The sequence below is a fragment of the Budorcas taxicolor genome, chromosome 10 (genome assembly GCF_023091745.1).
Source record: "Budorcas taxicolor isolate Tak-1 chromosome 10, Takin1.1, whole genome shotgun sequence".
NCBI lineage: Eukaryota > Metazoa > Chordata > Mammalia > Artiodactyla > Bovidae > Budorcas > Budorcas taxicolor.
Window position 1 is genome coordinate 90,267,035 of NC_068919.1, and position 25,221 is coordinate 90,292,255.

Here is a 25,221-nt window from a genome sequence, read left to right on the forward strand (position 1 = left end):
ATTAGTGCCACCTCAGAAGCCCACCATTGGGGCAAGTCCAGCTAATTCTATGGGAAGAAGTTAAACTGGTTGACATTAACTCAATCAACCATCTCACTGGGGCCACATAGGTTAATAAAGGCAGATGGCAATATTTAGGCACTATGATGGCTATTCTGTGGCCTTCTAGTGAAATTAGAGGGAGAAGTAATTCTACAACAACATGAACCAAAAGCTACCATATTTCTCGAGAACCGGAAGTAAAACAAGGTATTTCAGAGACTATTTAAAGATATGGAAGACACAGATAGTCCAACTTCAATGTTTCACGGTGAAAGGACACAAATGCTTGGGTCTAAGGACTATAAGGAGATTATTTGCAGGGGTTAGGGGAGTGGGGCTAGACGAAGCTGACTATAACAGTCCATACAATCCAAGCAGAGGGATGTCAATAGACCATGACTGAATCTAAGAACCACCTTAGAAAACAAAAGTGAAAGTGAAAGTCGTGTCAAATGCTTTGTGACCCCATGGACTACAGAGTCCATGGAATTCTCTAAGCCAAAATACTGGTGTGGGTAGCCATTCCCTTCTCCAGAGGATCTTCCCAACCCAGGGATCAAACCCAGGTCTTCCGCATTGCAGGCGGATTCTTTATCAGCTGAGCCACAAGGGAAATAAACCCACCTTTAATTTTATGCATAAGGAAAGCAAAGTTCAAAGAAACCTGACGAAAGTCAAAGAGCCAATAACCCATAAACTAAGTCCCCTGACTTCTTCACTAGTACTCTCTATTCAAATGCTACAAAAGGTTGAGTTCTCAAAACTGTAGTTTAGAAAGCCAATTTGAAAATCTCAAAAAAGTTATCAGGAGGTTATATGGGGACTAATGTAGTCATAAAGTAGAAGGAATAACTCAAAAACATTTCTGAATGAGCCGTATCACTACAAATGAAAACATATGAAGCAATGGCACAAAAAAGGGAGGTAGACCACAACAAGAGGGAAAACCGCCTAGCAGGCACAATACCCTAAATTTTTACAGGCTATCACTCTCCTCTATGCTGGAGATGTACCTTGTATACACATAATCTCTTCTAGAGTTTAGTTTAAAAGTATAACTAATACCACACTAAAGGTATGGTTCCATGGTCAAGACAGAAAAAGTTTCCTGATGCTTCCACTTAAAGACAGGAAGAGCTTACAGTGTTGACATTTTCATCGACAGGAAACAAAAATCATAATACTCACAATGTCATCATACACACACACACACACACACACACACTGTTCACTGGCTTAATCACTGAACCTATAATTCAAAGGATAAGAAATGCTCCTGTAATCAGAACATCCACGTTCCCAAAGACTATAAAGATTACAAGGAGACATGATCTTAATGAAAATAGAATGACTTCAATAAAAACCAGAGCATATCCAAAATGTTCTCTCCTTGGTAAAAGCATATGAGATTCCTTCAATGTCTTAAGTGTTCCAGAAAAGTCACTGTATTTCCAATACCGTTATTACATAAAATGAAACCAGTTCTTCATACAGTTTAAGAGAAACATTATAGCAAATAAAACACAGGCACACCATTAAATAAATCATTAATTTACAAAACTAATGTTTTTCCTTTACTGAAAAGGAACCTGAATAAACATGCAATATTTCAGCCCCAAGGCCATCTATAGTACATGATCGGGGGTGGGGGAGAGAGAGGGTAAGTGGTAGAATTTAAAAATCAATGTTTAAGGCCAAAATTAAAACTAATAAATGTAATTAAAGACTGCTAGAAGCATGGCATGTTGAAACTACAGACCAGCACACATTACCTAAAAAGTTTTGAGAAAGAGTATTTCTGTAACTCAAGATAACTATTATGCCTAAGGTTTAAATCCAGGACACTAGCATTACAAGGCAAATTATGAAACTATCCTGAACTAAAATTGGATCTGTCTGGAAGCCATTTATCTGACTCTCTAAAGAAGGCTCCCATTACTTCTGCCAACAGCGTTGACTCAGCTGCAAGAAAGCTAGGATACAATACAAAATGCCAGGGCAGAAACTGCGAGTGACTAAAAGAAAGGGTCTACTACGGATTCTATAGGAAATCTGCAAAGAGTTTAATCTAGAAAATGACTAACCTGCAGTTCAAGCTGTCTTGCAAAACAGCCAACAAATAAATAACACATTGATTGCAATCACATGTAACTACTTTTTTCAAACATTTGTTAGATCTTACATGACTGTGGATTTCTTAAATTATGGCTATATATTAAACACCTGGATAGGTATTACAAAAATAAAAACAGAATAAAGCAACAATAGTTCAGATCAGTTTGAAAAAGTGCACGAACTCAACCTATGTGAGCCCAATAATACTCAGTGAGAGGGGATGAGGCAAAGTCATACACCAAGTTTTTTACTTGCTATTAAAGTCCAATAACATGCACCTAATATTAGAATGACAGAAGGTGACCCAAGTTCTTAGGAATACTGAGTGCTCTGTCCGTACATTCCTCTGGTACCTCATATAAGCTTCTGCTGTAACTCTGTGTCTTCTATGTCTGTCTCCTCATCAAACTGTGAGTTCCTCTAGGGCAAAGATGATTCCTCTTCATTTCAGTATCCCAGCACCACTCATACACTGACGATGGAAATGTAAATGGGTATAACCACTATGGAAAACAGTATGAAGGTTCCCCAAAAAATAAGAATAGAACTACCCTATGATCCAACTATCACACTTCTGGGTATTTATCCAGAGAAAATATATGTTCCCCTAAAGTTGCCCGAAGCATTATTTACAACAGCCATGATATAGAAACAACTTACATGCCCATACGGCTTCCCAGGTGGCATTAGTGGGAAAGAACCCACCTGCCAATGCAGGAGACGCAGAGATGCAGGTTCAGTCCCTGGGCTGGGACAATCCCCTGAAGAAGGGAACGGCAACCCACTCCAGGATTCTTGCCTGGAGAATCCCATGGACAGAAGGGCCTGGCGGGCTACAGCCCATGCAGTCACAAAGAGTGAGATGCAACTGAGTGACTAACACTTTTCACTTCCATGCTGCAGTGTATACAGAAGTAGAATGTTGTACACATGAAATCTATATAATGTTATAATGCTACCTCAATGAAAAGTAAATTTTTTTAAAAAAGAGAAAAGAATCTCTCACATAGCAATCAATAAATCCTTCTGAAACATGAATATCGTTTTATGTTCCAATCATTCCACTTGTGTTTCTTTTTTTTTTTAACCACATTTTCTATGTGCCAAGCATAGTAGTTCCCAACTATACAACGGAAAAAAAAATTAAGAAAAAACTAGAATCTCTAAACTTAAATAACTTCTCGTATTTCAGTAAGTTTGTTTTCGGAATACACTAATTGGTAAATATCACTGATGGCAAGCACCTTATCACTAGCAGGTTATTATAACAATTAAGGTAAGCTGATGTCACAAAAGTAAAGGGCCCATCAGTGGTAAGAAGTGAATCAGAATAAACCTTGAGGATAGACCCAGTAAGATCTTGTGATGAGTTAAGTACTCATCAGTACATTAAGTATGAGCTCTATCTGTGAGAGAGTAAGACAGTTCTCTATATGTATTTAGAAAGCAGAAGAACAATTACTTCTTCTAGAAGTAATACCTTCTAGAAAATTAAAATCAAAATGCTATTTTTTTAGTTGGACAGACCCTTCCTTCCTCTCTGCAAGAAAATGCTTTACAATCTTTCTTTCAAAGGAGGGAAGAAATTATGACTAATAGTATGTAAGAGTAAGAGCTATAGTACTCTCCAACTCTTTGTGACCTCATGGATGGTAGCCCACCAAGCTCCTCTGTCTACGACATTCTCCAGGCAAGAATACTGGAGTGGGTTGCCATTTATTTCCTCCTCCAGAGGATCTTCCAGACCCAGTGATTGAACCCATGTCTTTTAAGTCTCCTGCAATGGCAAGCAGGTTCTTTACCGCTACCGCCACCTGGGATAATGGAAAAAAGTAATGGCATAATTAGAAAACTTGATAGATGTTTGATGCATGTTAAAACTTGAGTGTGAAAGACTTTCCAGTCTATAACCTGGTCTTAGGCAGGCTTGGGAAAGTTATCCATAAAACAGAAGTCAAAAAATGGAAATTCAAACTTAAACTCCGAACCCCATTTAAGGAAATTACTCTTCAGTTCAGTTCAGTCGCTCAGTCGCATCCGACTCTGCGACCCCATGAATCACAGCACACCAGGCCTCCCTATCCATCACCAACTCCCGGAGTTTACTAGCAAACTCACATCCATCAAGTCAGTGATACCATCCAGCCATCTCATCCTCTGTTGTCCCCTTCACCTCCTGCCCTCAATCCCTCCCAGCATCAGAGTCTTTTCCAATGAGTCAACTCTTCGCATGAAGCGGCCAAAGTATTGGAGTTTCAGCTTTACCATCATTCCTTCCAATGAACACCCAGGACTGATCTTTAGAATGCACTGGTTGGATCTCCTTGCAGTCCAAGGGACTCTCAAGTCTTCTCCAACACCACAGTTCAAAAGCATCAATTCTTCGGCGCTCAGCCTTCTTCACAGTCAACTCTCACATCCACATATGACCACAGGAAAAACCATAGCCTTGACTACATGGATCTTTGTTGGCAAAGTAATGTCTCTGCTTTTGAATATGCTATCTAGGTTGTTCATAACTTTCCTTTCAAGGAGTAAGCATCTTTTAATTTCATGGCTGAAGTCACCATCTGCAGTGATTTTGGAGCCCCAAAACATAAAGTGTGTCACTGTTTCCCCATCTATTTGCCATGAAGTGATGGGACCAGATGCCATGATCTTAGTTTTCTGAATGTTGAGCTTTAAGCCAACTTTTTCACTCTCCTCTTCCACTTTCATCAAGAGGCTTTTTAGTTCCTCTTCACTTCTTGCCTCAGGGTTTTTAGTAATTTTTTTCTAGAAGAATATTGAACAATACAAAAGTCATTGGTAGCACAATCAAAAAGGTGTTAGGATACATTCCTAGTAATTAATATTCACAGTTGAAAACAAAAATGCCTCTAGAAGGTATTTTACACATTCACTAATCTTTAGGACCATTTTGTAATCAAGATGTTATTTCTCTTAAGTGAATGCCTGGAAACATAAATAACATTAGCTATTTAAAATCAGCCACTTTTGATGCATTTCTATTTCTGAAACAAAACATGGACAAGAAACAAACAACTAGAGTTTCAAATTATGCATCTGGAAGGAACACTGTTTAATTTTCAAAAGAAAAAACTGCACCATTCATCTCCAGAAAAATATTTATAAACTTACAGTGTCTTTAGAAAACCAACAGAATTTGTTTCTCTCCTCTTTTTCTTTTCCTTGCAGGACGCTAAAGTATACATTTATTCCTATGAAAGGCTATGGGGAAAAAAAGTGAAAAAACAAATCGCCAAATAATATAACTCATGTATACAATAAGCACCTTCTACATATTGGCTTATCATAAATTTAAAGAACACTGCTTGTTCAACAGTAAATGAAAAAAATGGACTGAGTCAACAAGTGCTTTCAATGGTGGTAAAAGAAACGCCATGTAAACAAAGCTGGACGTTCACCATATGAATCTTTCAGGGTCTACAAGGCAAGCTAGGCCTGCTCAGCATTAGGCAGAGCACTGACACCCAGGCGGTAGAAACCTTCAGGTGGCCTATTCCTCTTGGCTAATTGACACACCCCAAGCAACTACATACTATCATTCAGTCTATCTCCTACACTCTGGATATCACTCACAGTTTCACAAGGAAATGAAACCAAACTAGCAATACAGGATCTTAGAGAAAAGTGCTCCAAAGACTTCTTTCTTCTCAAGCTCCTGTAGTTATCAGCCACTCAGTAAGTCAAAGATCCATATAGCCAGAGCTATGCTTTTCCAGTAGTTATGTATGGATGTGAGAGTTGGACTATAAAGAAAGTTGAGCGCTGAAGAATTCATGCCTTTGAACTGTGGTGTTAGAGAGGACTCTTGAGAATCCCTTGGACTGAAAGGAGATCCAACCAGTCAATCCTAAAAGAAATCAGTCCTGAATATTCACTGGAAGGACTGATGCAGAAGTTGAGGCTCCAATATTTTGGCCACCTGATGCAAAGAACTGATTCATTTGAAAAGACCCTGATGCTGGGAAAGATAGAAGGTGGGAGGAGAAGGGGACAACAGAGGGTGAGATGGTTGGATGGCATTACCGGCTCAACGGACATGAGTTTGAGTGAACTCCAGGAGTTGGGGATGGACAGGGAAGTCTGGTGTGCTGCCGTCCATGGGGTCACAAAGAGTTGGACACAACTGAGCGACTGAACTGACAGCAAGTTAAAGATTAAATGCCTTGAAAAGTGGAAGTGAAGTGTTAGTCACTCAGTCGTGTCTGACTCTCTGTGACCCAATGGACTGTAGCCCGCCAGGCTCCTCTGTCTAGGAGATTTTCCAGGCAAGAACACTGGAAAAGGTTGCTATATCCTCTTCCAGGGGATCTTCCAGACCCAGGGATTGAACCCACGTCCCTTATACCTGCTGCACTGGCAGACAGGTTCTTCACAACTTGAGCCACCAGGGAAGCTGTTCAAAATGACCTGGAATGCTTCAAAGTCAAATCCAAATCAGGGGTCATAAAGACACAAACTTGGATGACCCTCCTTAAATTCACTTAAAACCAACCGATTAGACTGTAAATGGTTGGTAGAGTTCACTGCCACTGGGAAAGACGTAGGAAGGGGCTTCTCCACACCTTCGTTTCAGTCTGAGGAAGTGTAAAAGTGTTGGTCACCCAGTCGTGTCTGACCCTGTGACCCTATGGACTGCAGGCTGCCAGGCTGCTTGGTCCATGGAATTCTCCAGGCAAGAATACTGGAGTGGGTTGCCATTCCCTTCACCAAGGGATGAAGGTCTCCCACACTGTGGGGAGATTCTTTACCATCTGAGCCACCAGGGAAGCTGCTTCAGTCTGGGAAGTAGAGACCAAATGTCCTTTCATGCATCTGTGGGTCTTGCCCCTCCCTCCACCACAGCTGGATGTAAGGTCACTCCATCGATGCATTCTAAACGTATTTCCTAACATCTGGCTGAGTGATTCATACATGGTAACACTCTGGTGTTTCCATCAGTTCTCTGAAAAAGGACGGACTACTCTGGAAAAACGACTATCAGGGATTCAGTTAAAAGCACTTTACAAATAACAAATGATAAATTTATAATTTTGCCTTCAATTTGACCATTTTATTATTATTTTCATTGTTTTTTTTAATTGGGAGAAATCTGACAAGAAATTACTCATATTATCCTAGTTAGTATTTATTTAAAGTGTCTGGTTTAAAGTTTGCCCTCAAATTAATATGTAGAAGTTATAGATTTAGTCTATTCACACGATGTAAAAAAGATGAAGCACCAAAGAAAGAGTATAGATTGCCTAAAAATGGCCTAAAGTGTAATCATTAAAATAAATGCTACAAGTCAACAGCTCATTAACTTCTACTTCTTTCTCATACCTGGGGGGGGGGGGGGGGAACAAACAAAAAAACCAGATAATTCTGCCTGCTACTATCAAGGAGTTCTTGGTAAAAAATGTAAAACTGTGATTTTAGCAGAGTGACTATTTTATAGAACAAATATCTGACAATCATATACATTTTCTCACCTCATGAAAAAGAACAATCCTAAACAGATGGTCAAATTAGAAACAAAACAAAATTAAACAATGCTGATTCATTTTTTCCAGTCACAGATATCTTTTATGTGGAAATATCAGGTTTTAATTAGGCTTTTCTAAAAAAATTACTGATGACTTCTAATCCAAAATTTATACAGACTAAAAACAAATAAAAGATATGGTAATCTGTTGACTATAATAACAACAAATTTAAATTCAGCACTAAAGAAATCAATGAAAAGACAGAAACGTGAGTCATTTTACTGGCAGTAAATAAAGGGGAAAACACAAGAAATCTGTGCTCATATCCTGTTTCCAACACAAGCTGTGCAATGTTGGGCAAGTCACAATACTATGCTCTCAACCTCAGTTTCCAGCTTATGTAAAAATGGCATCATCATTACACTTGCAAATCTGAATTATAATCATCTTTTTAAAGATCCACATTTTATATAAGAAAATTATTTCTTAAGAGTTTTTAACCAGTACAGCCATAGCTTTAAATTTGTTGCTACATGTCACTTCACAAACAATTTAAATAACGGATTTCATGAGAAGGAACAAAAGCACATTTCTGCAAACCCTGATCTATTCAATGCTTACTTTCCTGTGAACTGCAATTGCCTTAGATTGTCTCACAATTCATCTCCTAATTGTTTCATTGCAGCTACTCACATCTCCCAAAAGAACTAATAATAGAAAACGAAGTTAAAGTATAATAATGGAGAAAAGCAAGTATCATATGAGTTAGCTAAGCATCCCACATAGCCTACATAATCTATAAGCAATGGTTCTAGAGAGACCCTTTTGATCGGAAATCTCTTCATTAGGATTATAAATCCTTCAATTGGGCCCTATTTATCAAGTTCACTGCACTGGTTGGATAGCAGGAATTTCTGGGATATGAGTCATGGGCTTTTTTTCATGGGACATATTTTTGTACTGTTTTCTTGTTTTTATTTCCCCCAGACTGGCCAACACATAGACACTCATTGAAGGAAAGGGAAAGGAGGAGTGGAGGGAAGAGAAGGAGGAAAGGAAGGGAAAGGAAGAGAGGGAGGGAAGGGGAGAGAGAGACAGGAGGAGAGAATGAACAAACATCTATAGCCACAGGTTACCACATTTTTTATCTACACATAAACACGTAAGCAGGGTTTCCCAGGTGGTACAGGTGGTAAAGAATCCATCTGCCAATGCAGGAGCCCCAGGAGACACGGGTTCAATTTCTGGGTCAGGAAGATCCCCTGGAGGAGGAAATGGCAACCCACTCGAGTATTCTTGTCTGGGAAACCCAAGAAATCCAAGAATGAACAGAGGAGCTTGGAAGGCTACAGTTCATCGGTCACAAAGAGTAGGACATGACTGAGCGACTGAGCACACACACAAACATAGGAGCATGTATGCATACACATTCGTGTCTCTTCGTCCACAATTTGCTTATAAATTACCTACCATAAGTCAAGCTCTGTACCTAATCTTGGGGATAGGAAAACAATCATGATTTGGTTCCTCTCTTCAAATAGCAAACATAATTACAAACCCACCCTCCTGTTTGTTCAACAGGAAATGCCAGCTCTTCTCAAGTTGGCTCCTCCTTTGTGGATTGTCATCTCAAGTGGTTCAACACAGTTCTGGCTCAAAACATCCAATCAACATAGTTCTGCAGTAAGTCTTATTCCCACTTCCCTGGCCCTTAATTCCTTAACATATCATAAGTAGTTAATCAATGCTTGCTGATTGGTTTATTGCTTGGCTGAACCATTAACTGGCATCCACTTAGTAACTTAACGATAATAAAATAATGACAGCTGCTAACTGATAGCTGATCAGGTATCAGACACTCTGCCAAGCACTTTAAATACATTTTCACATTTAACTCCATTAGAATTTATTATTATACCAGTTTTAAGGATGATATAACTGAGACTTTGAGTTTTAAGCAACTTGCCTAATGCCACATGGCTAGAAAATGATTTAAACTGAAAGTTCTGTCCATAGCCATCAACACCTCACTACCTCTGAAAGAGAAGGCCCTATCTGGATATAACTTGATCCAGTGAAGTTTAGAATCACAGCTAATTATATTTTAAAAAATTAGGTGAACAAAAACAGCTAAGCCAATCAAAAGGATACAGCAACCATGTAAACAAAAGATATTAACCGTTTACAGCAAGCCCACAGGCTGTGTGTGTGAGTGTGTGTCTCTGTATTCTTAAGATTACTTACCATTTTAGACCTTAGATATCTTTTCTTTGCATCAGCACCCATTATCAGGACTTGACTATATACTCAATAGTTTTAACAATCAAAAGGGATATTTCTTTTAATGATCCCACTATGAACTTTCGACTTCAGACCTGCATCTTATCCCCAGCATCCAGCAATGCCTCCCACAGGCTAGACGCTCAATATATAGCAAAGGACTATAGGAATCCCCAATTATCTGAGGGATACATTCCAAGACCCCACCAGGGGATATCTGAAACTGCAGACAGTACCAAATCCTTTACATGTTTTTTTTCCATCAGTTCAGTCACTCAGTTGTGCCTGACTCTTTGCGACTCCATGGATTGCAGCATGCCAGGTTTTCCCTGCCCTTCACTGTCTCCCGGAGCTTGCTCAAACTCATGTCCACTGAGTTGGTGATGCCATCCAACCATCTCATCCTCTGTTGTCCCGTTCTCCTCCTGCCTTCAGTCTTCCTCAAGATCAGGGACTATTCCAATGAGTCAGCTCTTCCCATCATGTGACCAAAGTATTGGAGCTTCAGCATCAGTCCCTTCAATGAATATTGAGGGTTGATTTCCTTTAAGATTGACTGGTTTGATCTCCTTGCAGATCAAGGGTCTCTCAAGAGACTTCTCCGGCACCACAGTTCAAAAGCATCAATTCTTCAGCACTCAGCCTTCTTTATGGTCCAGCTCTCACATCCCATACATGACCACTAGAAAACCCAGAGCTGTGACTATACAGACCTTTGTCAGAAAAGTGATGATGCTCTACACATACATATCTATAATAAAGTTTAACTTATAAACCAGCACAGTAAGAGATTACCAATAGTAACTAATAATGAAATAGGGCAACTGTAATGACACACTGTAATAAAAGTTATATGAAGGTGGTCTCTTTCTTTATCAAAATATCTTACTGTACCATATTCACCACACTTCTGGTGAGGATATCAGACATTAAAATGCCTACATGATGAGATAGCGTTAAGCTACTATTGACCTTCTGATAATACCTCAGAAGGAGGATCTCACCTGCTTTGGGTGATTCTGGGCCATCAAGCCATGATGATGTGGCTGGTTGGATGTTAGCAGCAGATTGAGATAAGAGGGCATCCCAGGTGGAAAAAAGTGGAACAGGCGATGGCACCCCACTCCAGTACTCTTGCCTGGAAAATCCCATGGACAGAGGAGCCTGGTAGGCTGCAGTCCAGGGGTCGCTAAGAGTCAGACATGACTGAGCGACTTCCCTTTCAGTTTTCACTTTCATGCATTGGAGAAGGAAATGGCAACCCACTCCAGTGTTCTTGCCTGGAGAATCCTAGGGACGGGGGAGCCTGGTAGGCTGCCATCTAAGGGGTCACACAGAGTCAAGCACGACTGAAGCGACTTAGCAGCAGCAGCAGAGGAAGATTTCACCATGTTACTCAGAATTATGTGCAATTCCCTGGTGGCTCAGAGGTTAAAGCGTCTGCCTGCAATGCAGGAGACCTGGGTTCGATCCCTGGGTCAGGAAGATCCCCTGGAGAAGGAAATGGCAACCCACTCCAGTATTCTTGTCTGGAGAATCCCATGGACGGAGGAGCTTAGTGGGCTACAGTCCACGGGGTCGAAAAGAGTTGGACACAACTGAGCGACTTCACTTAAAACTTAGAATTATTTCTAGAATTTTCCAATTAATCCTTCTGCACCACAATTGGTCCAAAATTGGTAATTTCAGTAATCTGCTGTGGCAGGTAACTGAAATTGTGGACAGGGAAACCACTAACGGAGGCTAGGGAGAATCTACTATACAACCACTAACTCTAGAAACTGTCGATGGAAACAAACATACAACATAAGAGTTAAGCTTTATCTGGGGCAAAATGAGGGCTGCAGCCTGGGACACAGCACCTCAGAGAGCTCTGGGCAACTGCTTCAAAGAGGTAGGGGGCAAAGTCAATATCTGTGTGATTCTGGTGATGAATACGGAGTTCATGCAACCAAACATTTATTTTTGCAAAAGCTTTCTGGTAGTCGCAAGGAACTGATGTCACCAGCAAAGGATTTAGGGCTTTTCTAGATGTGAGCAGGTACAAGGATTGGTTTCATAAAATCAGCTCCTGAAAATATCTAACTCTATGGAGATCTGTTCTGCCAGTTTTCCCAGAATACAGAGTGCCTCATCCCTGATCTCTACCTTGAAGTCCCTTAGGGAGGTATTGAAAGTCAACAGCCAGAGCAGCACATGATTTAATCCTTACAGAGGTAGATGGCAAGCGCTCATAGCAGGTAACAATTCGTAGTTGACAAAAACTCTGTTCTAAGGTAAATGTTCTATGTATTTACTTATTTATTTAATTTTGGTTGTACCATGGGGCATGCAGGATCTTAGTTCCTCAACCAGGGATCAAACGCAAGCCGCCTTGCAGGGGAAGAACGAAGTCTTAACCACTGGTCCACCAGGGAAGTCTTGAATGTTCCCTTTATATGAATGCATGATAATCCATATGTATCTGGAACATCACAAATATAATAGTGAAGAAACATTTATTCTAAGCAGAATAAGGTAACCTTTACATCTTCAATGTATCAAAAATGTCTCCACTTGTTCCTATATGCAAATAACTAAATATATAACACCTTAACACAACTTTCTGGCTACATTTTAATTATGAAAAACTTGGAAAATTAAGCATTATCTCCAAAGCAACTACACCCTGAAAACAGATACATTAAATATTTGTGAACATTAGACATAGTGAAAACAAAGTATGACATAAGAGCTAAATTACAACAACTGTCATGGTTGTAGGCCTAAATTTAGCAACTTAAGCACATTTAATCATAAACACGAAGTTTACTTAAATTTCATTTCCTTGATTTTAACAATTACTAGAAAGGTAAATATATATATATACAGAAATGACAGAGGAAAAGAAGAGCAAAGCATGAAAGTTTCTTCTAGAGGTTTATGCAGAGTTTTATGACACCCTACCCCTTGATAATTCCTTTATCACAGATGTTAGTTAGTAACACTTATCAAGAATAGGATTCATCTGGCCCAGTCTATCCTGCCCTATCCTATTATCCAAATGCTAAAAGTCTTTTCTCTATTTGACTTCTATCACACTGGAAGGCAAATCTTTTCAAGAAGCTGGTAAAGACACAGGGATGGTTGGATGGCATCTATCGACTCAATGGACTTAAGTTTAAGTAAACTCTGGGAGTTGGTGATGGACAGGGGGTCCATGGGGTCACAAAGAGTCGGACACAACTGAGCAACTGAACTGAACTGAAAGACACAGAACACAAATTTAAATATTCTATCTTCTATTCTTAGTCGACACTTTGCCACAAAAGTAGTGACTTGCTGAAAGTCCCTAGTATTCTACCCTATGCCTGATACATAGTGTGCATGCGTGCTAAGTCGCTTCAGTTGTGTCTGACTCTTTGCGACCCTGCATGAGGAGAAAGGGGCAACAGAGGATGAGGTGGCTGGATGTGATCACCGACTCAATGAACATGAGTTTGAGCAACTCCAGGAGATGGTGAAGGACAGGGAAGCCTGGAATACTGTAGTACATGGGATCACAAGCAGTCAGACATAACTGAGTGACTGAACAACAACAACATGGACTATAGCCCGTCAGGCTCCTCTGGCCACAGGATTCTCCAGGCAAGAATACCGGAGGCGGTTGCCATGCCCTCCTCCAGGGGATCTGCCCGACCCAGGGACTGAACCTGTGTCTCTTATGTTTCCTGCATTGCCAGGTGGGTTCTTTACCACTGCTGCTGCTGCTGCTAAGTCATGTCAGTCGTGTCCGACTCTGTGCGACCCCATAGACGGCAGCCCACCAGGCTCCCCCGTCCCCGGGATTCTCCAGGCAAGAACACTGGAGTGGGTTGCCATTTCCTTCTCCAATGCATGAAAGTGAAAAGGGAAAGTGAAGTTGCTCGGTCGTGTCCGACTCTTAGTGACCCCATGGACTATACCCCACCAGGCTCCTCCATCCATGGGATTCTCCAGGCAAGAGTACTGGAGTGGGGTGCCATCGCCTTCTCTGACTAGTGCCACCTGAAATGCTCTGATACACAGCAGATACACCCCAAATTCCTACTGACAGGAAAGCAGTGAGTCTGCTGGTAATGTTCCAAGGTTACCAATCTTCTTAAACCTCAGTCTCTGTAACTTCAAAAATGAGCCTAATAGTATCAATTTCATAAAATGACTATAAGCATGAAGAGTGCCTAGTGCACAGTGACCACTTAACTATCACATATTTTATTTTGAACCATGGTTTCCTCATGAGTTAAAGGGATCAATAAAATCTAACTCAAAGAGTTGTGTGAATTAAATGAGCACACATAAATCAATCAATAAATAAATCAATAAATGCTTGCCATAGAGTAGGTCTTCAATAAACCATAACTCCTTTCTTTGCTACCTTGCCTGTAAATACCTATTTTAAGATCCATTAGAAATTTAAAATAAAAAGTATTAGAAAGTTACTAGTTGTTGAAAGAATAAAAATCACAGCACCCTAATAAACTTCTATGACTGTATCTAGCACTGATACAACTTTTCTATGAAAGCTGAAAACTAGCATTTATTAACTTCTATGTTCTAGAAGGAATGCAAATAAGCCTTTTCAATTAGAATCCATCCACATCTTTACCTTTTCTTCTAGTTCATCCTTCAAACACTGGTATTTTAGCTTCAATTTTTTGTTCTCATTTTCATTTTGGGTTAATTCCTCTGTCAGTCTGTCATACTGTGATTTCAGCTTCTCCAGCTGACAACGCTGGACCTTAGCCATATTCTTATCTTCTAAGCTTTCTGCCTGAGGGTAAAAAAAAGGAGAAAAGAGAAAGTCCACTGGCCACAGCCAAACTGTACACAAGAGAAATTCCACGTTATATCAGTGGGCAAATACTTGGAGATTTTGCCACTTCTAAGCATTCCCACATAGACAGACATGCAAAGGAAACATTCTTTCCGTATGTTCAAGCTCTGCTTAGCACTAACTGGGCAACCAAGTAAGTGCAAGGTACTGTACTAGGTGCTAAAGGTAACAGGCATGAACCATAAAAGACACAGATGCAACAATCAAGTCTGACAACGATGAGTAATAAGCTCTTAATAAAGGTGTAAGCAGGGGTCTGTGTAACCCAAAGAAGGGACACTACCTGCCAAGAAATGCCCCCACAAGGACACACTGTGGGATATCGCTGCCTGATCAATTTTGTTTTCTATAAGAGGAGCGTCACAATATTCCTTTTCAAGCTACCTCCTCGTTTTCTGTGAAAGAATTGTGTGTTTCTGTGCAATGTAATTATAAATAGCACTCTTGTGGAGTTAAAAAGATTATGAATCGCAGCAGCGAAAAAACTATCAACAAGTAAGTAAGTAAAAAACGTTTACCAGGGATTATTTCAGTACCAATAATGCAATAATGTGCCTGGTTTTCGTTTATTATTTGAAATATAACCAGAATCAGCTTTAAAAAAAATTAGTAATTTCCTAATATTATTAGGAATAATGTGTGGAGGGGATTCAACAAAGATTTGCCAGGTATGTGAACTTAAATACCTTTGAAAGGACAATAATGTGGATGCTGACTCTGTCAGGCATGGCATTAAGACCTTTTTGTATAGCTTTTGCTCATTTCATCCTCACCACAACCTGACCAGGGAGATATTATTACTGTCTCCTTTTTTGAAACTCAAGCAGAACAACACTAATAATTCTCCCAAGGGGCTGCAGCGACCATAACACAGCCAGGATTTGAACCCAGAGATTATCTCTACTGCCCACGTTTTCAGCTGCTCTGCCTTACTACTTTGAAAAGTACGTATATCATAAGGTTTTAAACACCAGCTGGGTGCACTTGCAATGCAGTTAGTACTAGTTACACCCACCAGCTACTGACAGCCTGTAAGCAACTACATAGAATCTGTTTAAAATACACTTCAATGTGTAAAATATATTCACTTCTTTGTATACGTTCACTGTATGGATTTAATCAGGTACACGGGAACATAATCATGGGAAGTAGTTTCCCGAAGGGAAGACGTTGTGTGAGTTTGAGACAAAATCTCCATCTTATTCACCCCACAAAATTCAGTGAAGACCTGATGCCACTTTGAGTTAACAAAAGAACTGATCTTTTTTTTAAATTAGGAATCCTGTATTCACTATCCAAAAACAAATTTTCAAAATAGAGTCTCCCATCAGGAAAACTGTTCCATTATGATTTTAAGCTTCAGCAGAATGCCTGGCTGTTCTTTGTGTCTTATAAAGAGCATGTGTATAGACAGTCTTGCCCTAAGGCCATTGGTGAGCTGGACCAGCTCACAGAGACTCTCAGGGAGCCGCTGTATTCAGCTCCCAACTTTGTGTCCAGTGATGCTGTTTGATGGCTTGAAACCAGTCAGAAGGGGGCTCTTAAATCATTGAACTTGGCAAATGCTACAGATCAGGGCTCCCTCCTTTGCCCCCAGAGAACTTGTTTGAGAACATTTACCAGAACACTAATGCCTAGGTTTGACGAAGAACTTACTTCTTTTGGTGGTTTCATTATTATGTTTACATTTCATTTTAGGGTTTACACAGTGATGTCACTCACAAAAACCCTGTGAGAGAGAAAGACGTGACTGTTCCCATTCTACTGATGAAGTACAAAGAGGTTAAGTAACCTGACAAAGATCATATGGCCAGCAAATGGCAAAAATACACAACTCTACTCTTGGCCTTCCGACCCCAGTAAGACTCTACAAAATTACCTTTGTTGAAATCATCTTGAGGCGATAACAACCTTCAAATAACCTTCAAAGAGCCTTCAGATATTAATAGCAGCAAGAGTATTTCATTAAAATATTTTACATTTAAATTCAAAAAATAGGCATGAGAAGGGTAGGTCTTGATGGGGAAAAATATATAATTTGTGCAGAGAAAAAAAATGGGTAATGTATCAGCACTTACTAGACTCAGAAAAAGTGATAAATTAAGGTGAAGCCAAAAGAGAAACACAACATTTACAGAGCTATTTATCTACAGCCCTCTTGTACATAACTCGACATATTAAACCTTTGATGATGACCACTGCTATCAACTATTTTTAATATGTGAGACAGCAAAAGAGACACAGATGTATAGAACAGTCTTGTGGACTCTGTGGGAGAGGAAAAGGGTGGGATGATTTGGGAGAATGGCATTGAAACATGTATAATATCATATATGAAACGAGTCGCCAGTCCAGGTTCAATGCATGATACTGGATGCTTGGGGCTGGGGCCCTGAGATGACCCAGAGGGATGGTACGGGGAGGGAGGAGGGAGGGGGGTTCAGGATGGGGAACACGTGTATACCTGTGGCAGATACATGTTGATGTATGTCAAAACCAATACAATATTGTAAAGTAATTAACCTCCAATTAAAATAAATAAATTTATATTTAAAAAATAATATAAATGAGTCAAAAGTACAGGATTATATTAATTAAACAGCATGAGGTGGGGTTGTCCCTCATGGGTGATTTCGGTTTAAGAGAACAGTAATGAGCTCTCACAATCCCTGGTCTCCTTTTAAGCACATATGCTGCTGCTTTTGTACCACATTAAAGAGTGACTACCAAATACCTCATCTCAGTCTTCCAAATAAAAAACAAACAAACTGAAAAAAAAAATCTAAGCAACTAATACCTGCTGCCTATCCCTCTGCAGAGGTATGAATATACCCCAAACACACCAAAATATTAGGCAGCCTAAATGTACTGTACTAGCGGTAGCCACAGACCACTATGGAAACAAAGGAGCAAGAGATTTATCTCAACCTCAGTTGAGATATATCCATCTTCAGTGAATCCATAAGAGAGGTAAAAAAGTAACTGGGCCTTAAAAGGTTAGGCAGCCCTTTTCCTCCTGCAGACTGGGGGAAAGACAATCAGGACAAAGAGCAGGCAGTGAGAAGTCGGTGTAGGAAATGGTTTTCCGTTTGTAAGAGGCCAGCTGCGGAACAGAAAAAGGCTCCAACTGTGAACAGCTCAGGTGGGACCACATCAGGGAGGACTGGACTAGATCTGAGACTTTGTTCCAGATCTGAGGCTCCTCAGAGCTGTGTCTCACGTCTCCACAGTCCAAATCAGCAGGCTGAAGTCCACTTGCTACTATGATGCATGCTACCTTGTTCATATGCCAAGGCGTCCAGGGGCAAATGCAGTTTCTGTCAACCAGGCTGTACCTCCTGACTTCACCTCCCTCTCAAGAAAGCATATTTTCAATACAATGTGAGAATGATGTTTTTACACAGATGATCTTAAATCTGCAAGGACTGATTAAATTATTACCAACTCCTGCTGGAATGCACGTTTATCACACAACTACATAGTGATGATGAGAATACGAAATATGTCGGTAATACCAAGAGGAAAGAGAGGGTGCAGTTTCAACATTCCCAGGAAAACCAGAAGTTCCTTGAAAGAACCATTTCTCAATTCATGACCTAACAAATCATGACATACACATCCTCATGCAAAAACGCCGCCTTCCACTGAGATTCACACTATTTCGACTCTGCCTTCCTGGTTAGCATAGCCAACCGACCAGTCATCCTCTTCACTGACGTTTTTGGTGTGTGACCCATTAACACCTTTGCAACAGCATCATGAACACCCAAATATCTACCCAACAAACTAACATCAAAGTTATTTGACCCATTCTCTTCCAACCACCTTTACCCACATTCCACAATGGCAACTCACTGCATTACCACTCGTCTGGACCTCAACTCTGAAAATCTAAGCTCCAGTCGAGGAACTCCTACCAAACAAGCAGCCTGCGGTCACCGATTCCTTTCCCTCCACTCTCATTCCTTTGTCCATGACACTTCTTCAGTGGTAGCCCCGCGGGAGCACATCACCTGCTCCCAGACTGGCCTCGTGCGGTTGGTATCAGCCTTCACCACCACGAACAACTCACTGCACGGCCACTGTACTCAAGATTCGCATCCACAACCAGAGTCCTTCCCTATCGACCTTCCCAAGCTTACGGAGATCTTTCAGAACCTTCAGAGGAAGATATGCCCTGTCTCCTGCTGAAATCTACCCCCTCTGTTGTTGGTCCAGCCCCTCACATCGCCCCACAGACCTTCTCCCCACATTTGTGACAAATGGAACGAACGCATTATTCAGTTCATCTTTTAGCCTGTCTGCTGCACTGACACTCACGACTGTACTCTTCTAAAATGTCCTCCTTAGGTTTACAAGATACCATTCTCTTCTGGTTCTCCTCCTGCGTCACGTGTGGTTCTTTGTTCTATATTTCCTAGGAACTCATTCTCAGTTTAGTCGATTCTTCCCTTAAACAGTGGTGTTCTAGAATTTCATCCTCTTTTTTCTCCTTGCATAATGTCATCCAAACCCCGTGATTTCAACTACTAACAATGGGTTACTAGCTCCCAAATATCTAACTTGCTGCTGCTGCTGCTGCTGCTAAGTTGCTTCAGTCACATCCAACTCTGTGCGACCCCAGAGACGGCAGCCCACCAGGCTCCCTCGTCCCTGGGATTCTCCAGGCAAGAACACTGGAGTGGGCTGCCATTTCCTTCTCCAATGCATGAAAGTAAAAAGTGAAAGTGAAGTCGCTCAGTCATGTCCAACTCTTAGCGACCCTGTGGACTGCAGCCTACCAGGCTCCTCCATCCACAGGATCTGCCAGGCAAGAGTACTGGAATGGGTTGCCATTGCCTTCTCTGAAATATCTAACTTGAATCTCCACTTAATCCTCAACTTCTAACCTATCACGTACTAAACTGTTCCACCTAGCCTCTTATGATTAGGTTTAAGGTTCTTCCACCCAACTCAACAACATGTTAAGAAGCTGGATTTGACATTACTCTCTCCAAATATGTTGCTCTGTCTATATTATCCATCTGGACAAACAGCTTCATTATCCAACTAGTCACCCAAAACTAAACCTAGCCAGTCTAGAGTCTAAACCTTTTCCAGTACAGCAATGTAGTTAAGAACTCAAGTATCTGACTACCTTAGTTCAAGCCCTATCTCTATTACTCTCCAGTGTAAGACCCTGGAAAAGTTACTTCTCACGTCTGAATTTCTTCACTGGAGAGAAATTAACATCACACAATCTACAGAGATGATGTATTAAATGAGTAACACACATAAAGTTCTTACAGTAATAAAACCAGCACAACCTAAGTGCTGAAAAAAATGTCTGCTAGTATTATTATCACAACCAACCAATCCATATATGATATGCATTTTATTTTCTATATATGTATTCATATATATGTATGCTGCTGCTAAGTCACTTCAGTCGTGTCCAACTCTGTGCGACCCCACAGATGGCAGCTCACCAGGCTCCCCCGTCCCTGAGATTCTCCAGGCAAGAACACTGAAGTGGGTTGCCATTTCCTTCTCCAATGCGTGAAAGTGAAAAGTGAAAATGAAGTCGCTCAGTTGTGTCCAACTCCTAGTGACCCCATAGACTGCAGCCCACCAGGCTCCTCCGTCCATGGGATTTTCCAGGCAAGAGCACTGGAGTGGGTTGCCACTGCCTTCTCCAATATATATATGTATTCTCTTCTCCATATCCCTGATTCTGCTTTTGCTTATGGACTCACCAAAACTGAAAGACTATTATGCCATACTTCACCAATATCAAAAGATACAATTTTTTCACATTTTACCTTCTCTGCCTCGGGATGTTATCTTACAGTTGACAGCATGTCACGTTTTCATAGGCGTAATTTTTTTTCCTAAGCACGCAGTAAAGATCCATCTTACAAATGACAGTGTCTTAGGCTACATGAAATAGAATGCAAGCCTCTTACCTATTTCTTCCAGCTTCCATTCTGCTCTGCCCACCCCAACTTAAACAACTCCAAATTCACTACTGCCAGTAGACTAAACAGGACTAAAGAAAAATTAATAAATTAGCTGAAAAGATTCTACAAGTGCATCTTAATTATCGTTAATAATTTCATCTTTATCACAAGCATTTTTATGGTAGTTGCATTTCAAGGAATTTTGAGAAAAAATATAATCAATCTTTACAGATTTATGCATGTATTCACCTATTCAACAAGATATTTTTAATGTTCCAGGAACTGGGCACTAGGGATATAGGTGTAAACAAGAGTCAAATCCCAATCCTCATGGAGTTTTCATACTAGTAAAAGGAGACTAAACAATAAATAGCATGAAATCTATATCATATGATGATGCGTACTCTAGAGAAAACTAAAGCAGGAAGGGGGGATAGATTTATCACACTCCTGACAATCATGTTATGAGATGACTCCCCTGCATGTGATAACTGCTAATATAATGATACATACATCTTAGAAATACTTCCTCAAATCCAAGATCTCAATTACACATTTACCCAGGCAATTCTGACTTGGAAAAGAAGGGGTAAATCTCAAAAAGCCTTGGGTTTACAAAACCCACAGACTGATCCTCTTTAGTTACCATGCTAATAGGGGCCATGGTTACAGCTTCTATGGCCTTGACAAGTCTTTGCCTTTTATATTTTAGAAGATCATAAATGCTGAATGCGGGCACGTTTCAGGCCCATGACTCACAGCCACCTCTGTCTGCCTTTCCTGAACTCCCCGAACAGCTAACCGTTCTTTTTAAAGGGTTTCAGTCCTCTGCAATAGGTGCTCCCAGGTGGCCGCTATAACTCATTTCAACCTGGCTGAACAGGCACGAATATGCCTCTTTATTGTTAGTTTTATCTCCCCTTCAGTGCTTGGGAATACAGAACCATCTCTAAAAGTTTACGCTTTATTAACTTCATGAGCCACCAGAAAATTTCCTCCAGTATCATCAGGATAACTCAGCGCAGGTACCTTCAGGGTCCTAATATGATTCTCAGCCTCACTCTTTTCCTTCTTGAAGTGCTTCATCAGCTCCTGGATATTGTGTTCGTGTTTCGTTTTCACACTCTGCAATGATGATGTGAGATCTTCCAGCTCCCTCTGGTGAATGTCTCTTTCAAGCTTTAACTGAGTAATGACTGTAGCTGTTTCCTCATCTTTAGATTTCGTTTGTGTCCTGAGGTCAGAAAGGTTCTTGAGGACCTCCTTCCTGGCTCTCTGTTCCTCCGCCAATTTATTCGCGAGGTCTGCCCGGATGGCACTCAAGTCCTTGATGGCCTCTTGCATCTCAAGAAGTTGAGCTTTGTCCTTGGTCTGGCTCTCCTTCAGCTCTGCAATCTGTTCCTCCAGGTGAGTTTTCTCAGCTTTCAACTGGCTTTGAATCTTATTCTGTGTTTTCAATTCACTTTCTAGCCTATGGATGGTATCCAGGGAATCCTTGACTTCCAGTTCAAGATCAGCTTGATGAGACTTAACATCACTTAGCTTCTGCTCCTTACAATGAAGCTCCTCCTCTTGAAGGGCACGCTTGGTCAGCACATCATTCAGTTCCTTTCGGAGACTCTCTATTTGTTGCAGCGCTGCATAAAGCTGGCTTTTCAGTTCATCCTTTTCTTTTAGAATCTATCAGATTAGGAACAGAAAGCAAAAATTACTGTAAAATTCACCATATACACTGCCAGAAAACAAAATAAAGTTTAAGCCACAAGGAGAAGAAACTTTCATAAAATAATACTTTGTATTTTTTCTGATTTTAAATAAAAAATAGTTTTTAGGGTAGAAAAAGGCAGAAAAATACAACTGCTCTGAAGTAGTACCACACTGAGATATATGTTTCAGATTTTCATCAACAAAATGCATCAATCCATGATCATAAATAATTACTTAAAGGTAAGATAAAATTGAGCAGAAGAACGAGAGAAAAAAGACTCCAGTTATTATTTACCAGAGGTTAAAATAATACAATGTTACTTAAAATAACAATGATTTGCATTTCCATGGCACACTTTTTAAATGGAGAAACCTCAAAACAGATAGGGAAGATAATGTGGAGAAGAATGAAGATACAGAAAGGTTTTGGTACAATCAGTCATTGTTAATCAAATAATGTGATTTGATTAGTGACAAGAAACACACCAGTATGTAACGCAGAGGTCTTTAAGTTCAATAAAGGTAGAAATAAGGTTAATTTAAGAGTTGGAAAGGTTGGGAAGGGACTCATGAGAAAAGTCAAAGGACCGAAAGGCCATCACCCTCTGCCAGCCTCTTTGGGAGTTAGGGCTATTGCTCAGGAACAAAGGCCAAGAACTAACCCTTTAATCCTCACTGTCCATCGATGCAAATGAAAAAGCCAACAGCTAAGGAAGCTGAAACTGTCCCCTCTCCCCCAACACTGACACCAATAGCATCTCCGTACTTGTTTACTGATGCCTACCACAGCTTGAACCCAGGAAAAAAAAAAAAAAAGATTCTCATTTTAGAATTAGAAATGAGTTAAAATGCAAATACTTTAAGACATTTTTATACTTCATATTTTGCACCTCAGTGTGAAATAATTCATGATAAAATAAGTCCATCACTTCAAAAAAATGGTCCCCTCAAATTTCTAACAGGGAGAAAGAGCATGAAGCTAACATGAGAAATAATGAAAGGAAGTGACTAAGCAGCTGAGCTCTGACCAGGAGAGCTGGATTCTCAGCCCAGGCATAAGCAGTTGTATGGCCTTAAAGAAATGGTTTATCTTTAAAAAGATAATAAAAGCTACATCATAGGGCTGTGATGAAGATAACTGGGAAAGGGGAAGTAAAGAGAAGGGGTGGAATTTCAGTTTAAGGAGAAACCTGGAGTCTCCAGGAGGTACTTATGCAAGACAGTGATCAAAACTGTGAAGAGAGGGGTTCACTGATAAACTACTGTTCCAGATTGAAAAGTCTCTAGAACACAGAGGAAAGAGTTCACTTCAAAGAGAATTTAAGGCAGGAAAAATGGCTAGAAATAATCATAAGCCTAAGGTGGATATTGGAGAAGAAAATGGCAACCAACTCCAGTATTCTTGCCTGAGAAATCCCATGGACAGAGGAGCCTGGTGGGCTATAGTCTAGAGGGTCGAAAAAGAGCTGGACCAGACTGAGTGGCTAAACAAGGGCAGATGTATTCTTTTTCTATTGCAGTGTAACAAATTCCAACAAATTTCATGGCTTAAAACAATACCACCCATACATTATCTCACTGTTTCCATAGGTTGTCAATCCTGGCAAGCAATTCTGCCTTTCATCTCCTGATGCTAAAACAAGGTGTCAGCTAACCTGGGCTCTTATCTGGAGGCTTTGAGGGAGAATCCAGTTCCACGTTCACTCATGGTGTTGGCAAAATTTAGTTCTGTGCACCTAGGACATGGGGCCGTTACCTTTGCTGGCTTTGGGCCAGCTGTTTTTCTGAGCTTCTAAAAGCCATTCGCACTCGTGGCTTATGGACTCCTCTATCTCTGCAGCCAGTAACATTCCACACCAAATCCTTCTCAAGTTTTGAATCCCTCTGACTTCTCCTTCTCCCAACAATCAGAAAGATTTATCTGCTTTTAAGGGCCCCTGTGATTAGACTAGGCCCATTCTGACCATCTCCTCATCTTAAAATCAACCTTGCCATATAATGTCATCATGGCACTGATATTTCATCCATATTCTCAGCTTCCGGAAACTAGGCTGAGGTATCTTTGGGAGGTCACTCTATGCACCACACTAAAGAAGACAAAACTGACAGAATCCAGCCTTGGCTGTAAGGCTAACATAAGGAGGGACCTGAGAATAGGGAAGGCGGCTCAAACACAGTGATTGACCTTTGGAACAGATAACATAGGCCCCTGGCCTTGAGTTAAGAGACTTCCATGCAGCCCTGCCCTGAAGATATCAGTAAAAATCGTGTACTCAAGATGAAGTTGTAGCAGATAAAATGTCTTTGATTGCAAAATACTATATTTATTTTTGTCACATGATGGTAAGAGCAGAGATGGGGTGTTTCAAGATGAGTCCTTCAAAGCTCAGACTCTACCACCCTCCACAACTCTCCAGGTTTCACCCTCCCCTTCAGTGCTCCAAGCGTTACATCAATTCAGGACAGCAGTGACAGCCTTAGAGCAGTCACAGACTATGCTGGTCAAGTTTGGAATTTCTTTGGCAATATATGTACTACAAGCTAAGTAACTTCTATTTTCTTTTGGTTAATGCTTGGCTACTAGCCATAGCCCAAGATTTGTCTAGACATTGACTCTGTGTCTGAAAATGTCAGTGTCCTAACCACCACCTCAGCATCCTGGAGATTCCTGGGGGCCCTCAGTTGAATAACCTTTATCTCAAGGGAATCCAAAACAATGGACGTGGGTCTCCTTTGGTGAGAAATGCTTGAGTAGAAGTGCCTGGGCCTGAGAAATCAGGCTTGTTTTTTT

General features: G+C 40.6%; 1 protein-coding gene across 1 annotated transcript in view; it reads right to left on the reverse strand.

Moving 5' to 3' along the window:
• CEP128 (centrosomal protein 128) overlaps positions 1 to 25,221 on the reverse strand; it is a 469,424-nt gene that overhangs the window by 273,498 nt on the left and 170,705 nt on the right. The window contains exons 13-14 of the mRNA XM_052647177.1: positions 21,753 to 22,403; positions 14,557 to 14,721 (exon numbers count right to left, since the gene is read on the reverse strand). Of these exons, the coding sequence (XP_052503137.1) occupies positions 14,557 to 14,721; positions 21,753 to 22,403 (816 nt within the window). The remainder of the gene's footprint in view (positions 1 to 14,556; positions 14,722 to 21,752; positions 22,404 to 25,221) is intronic.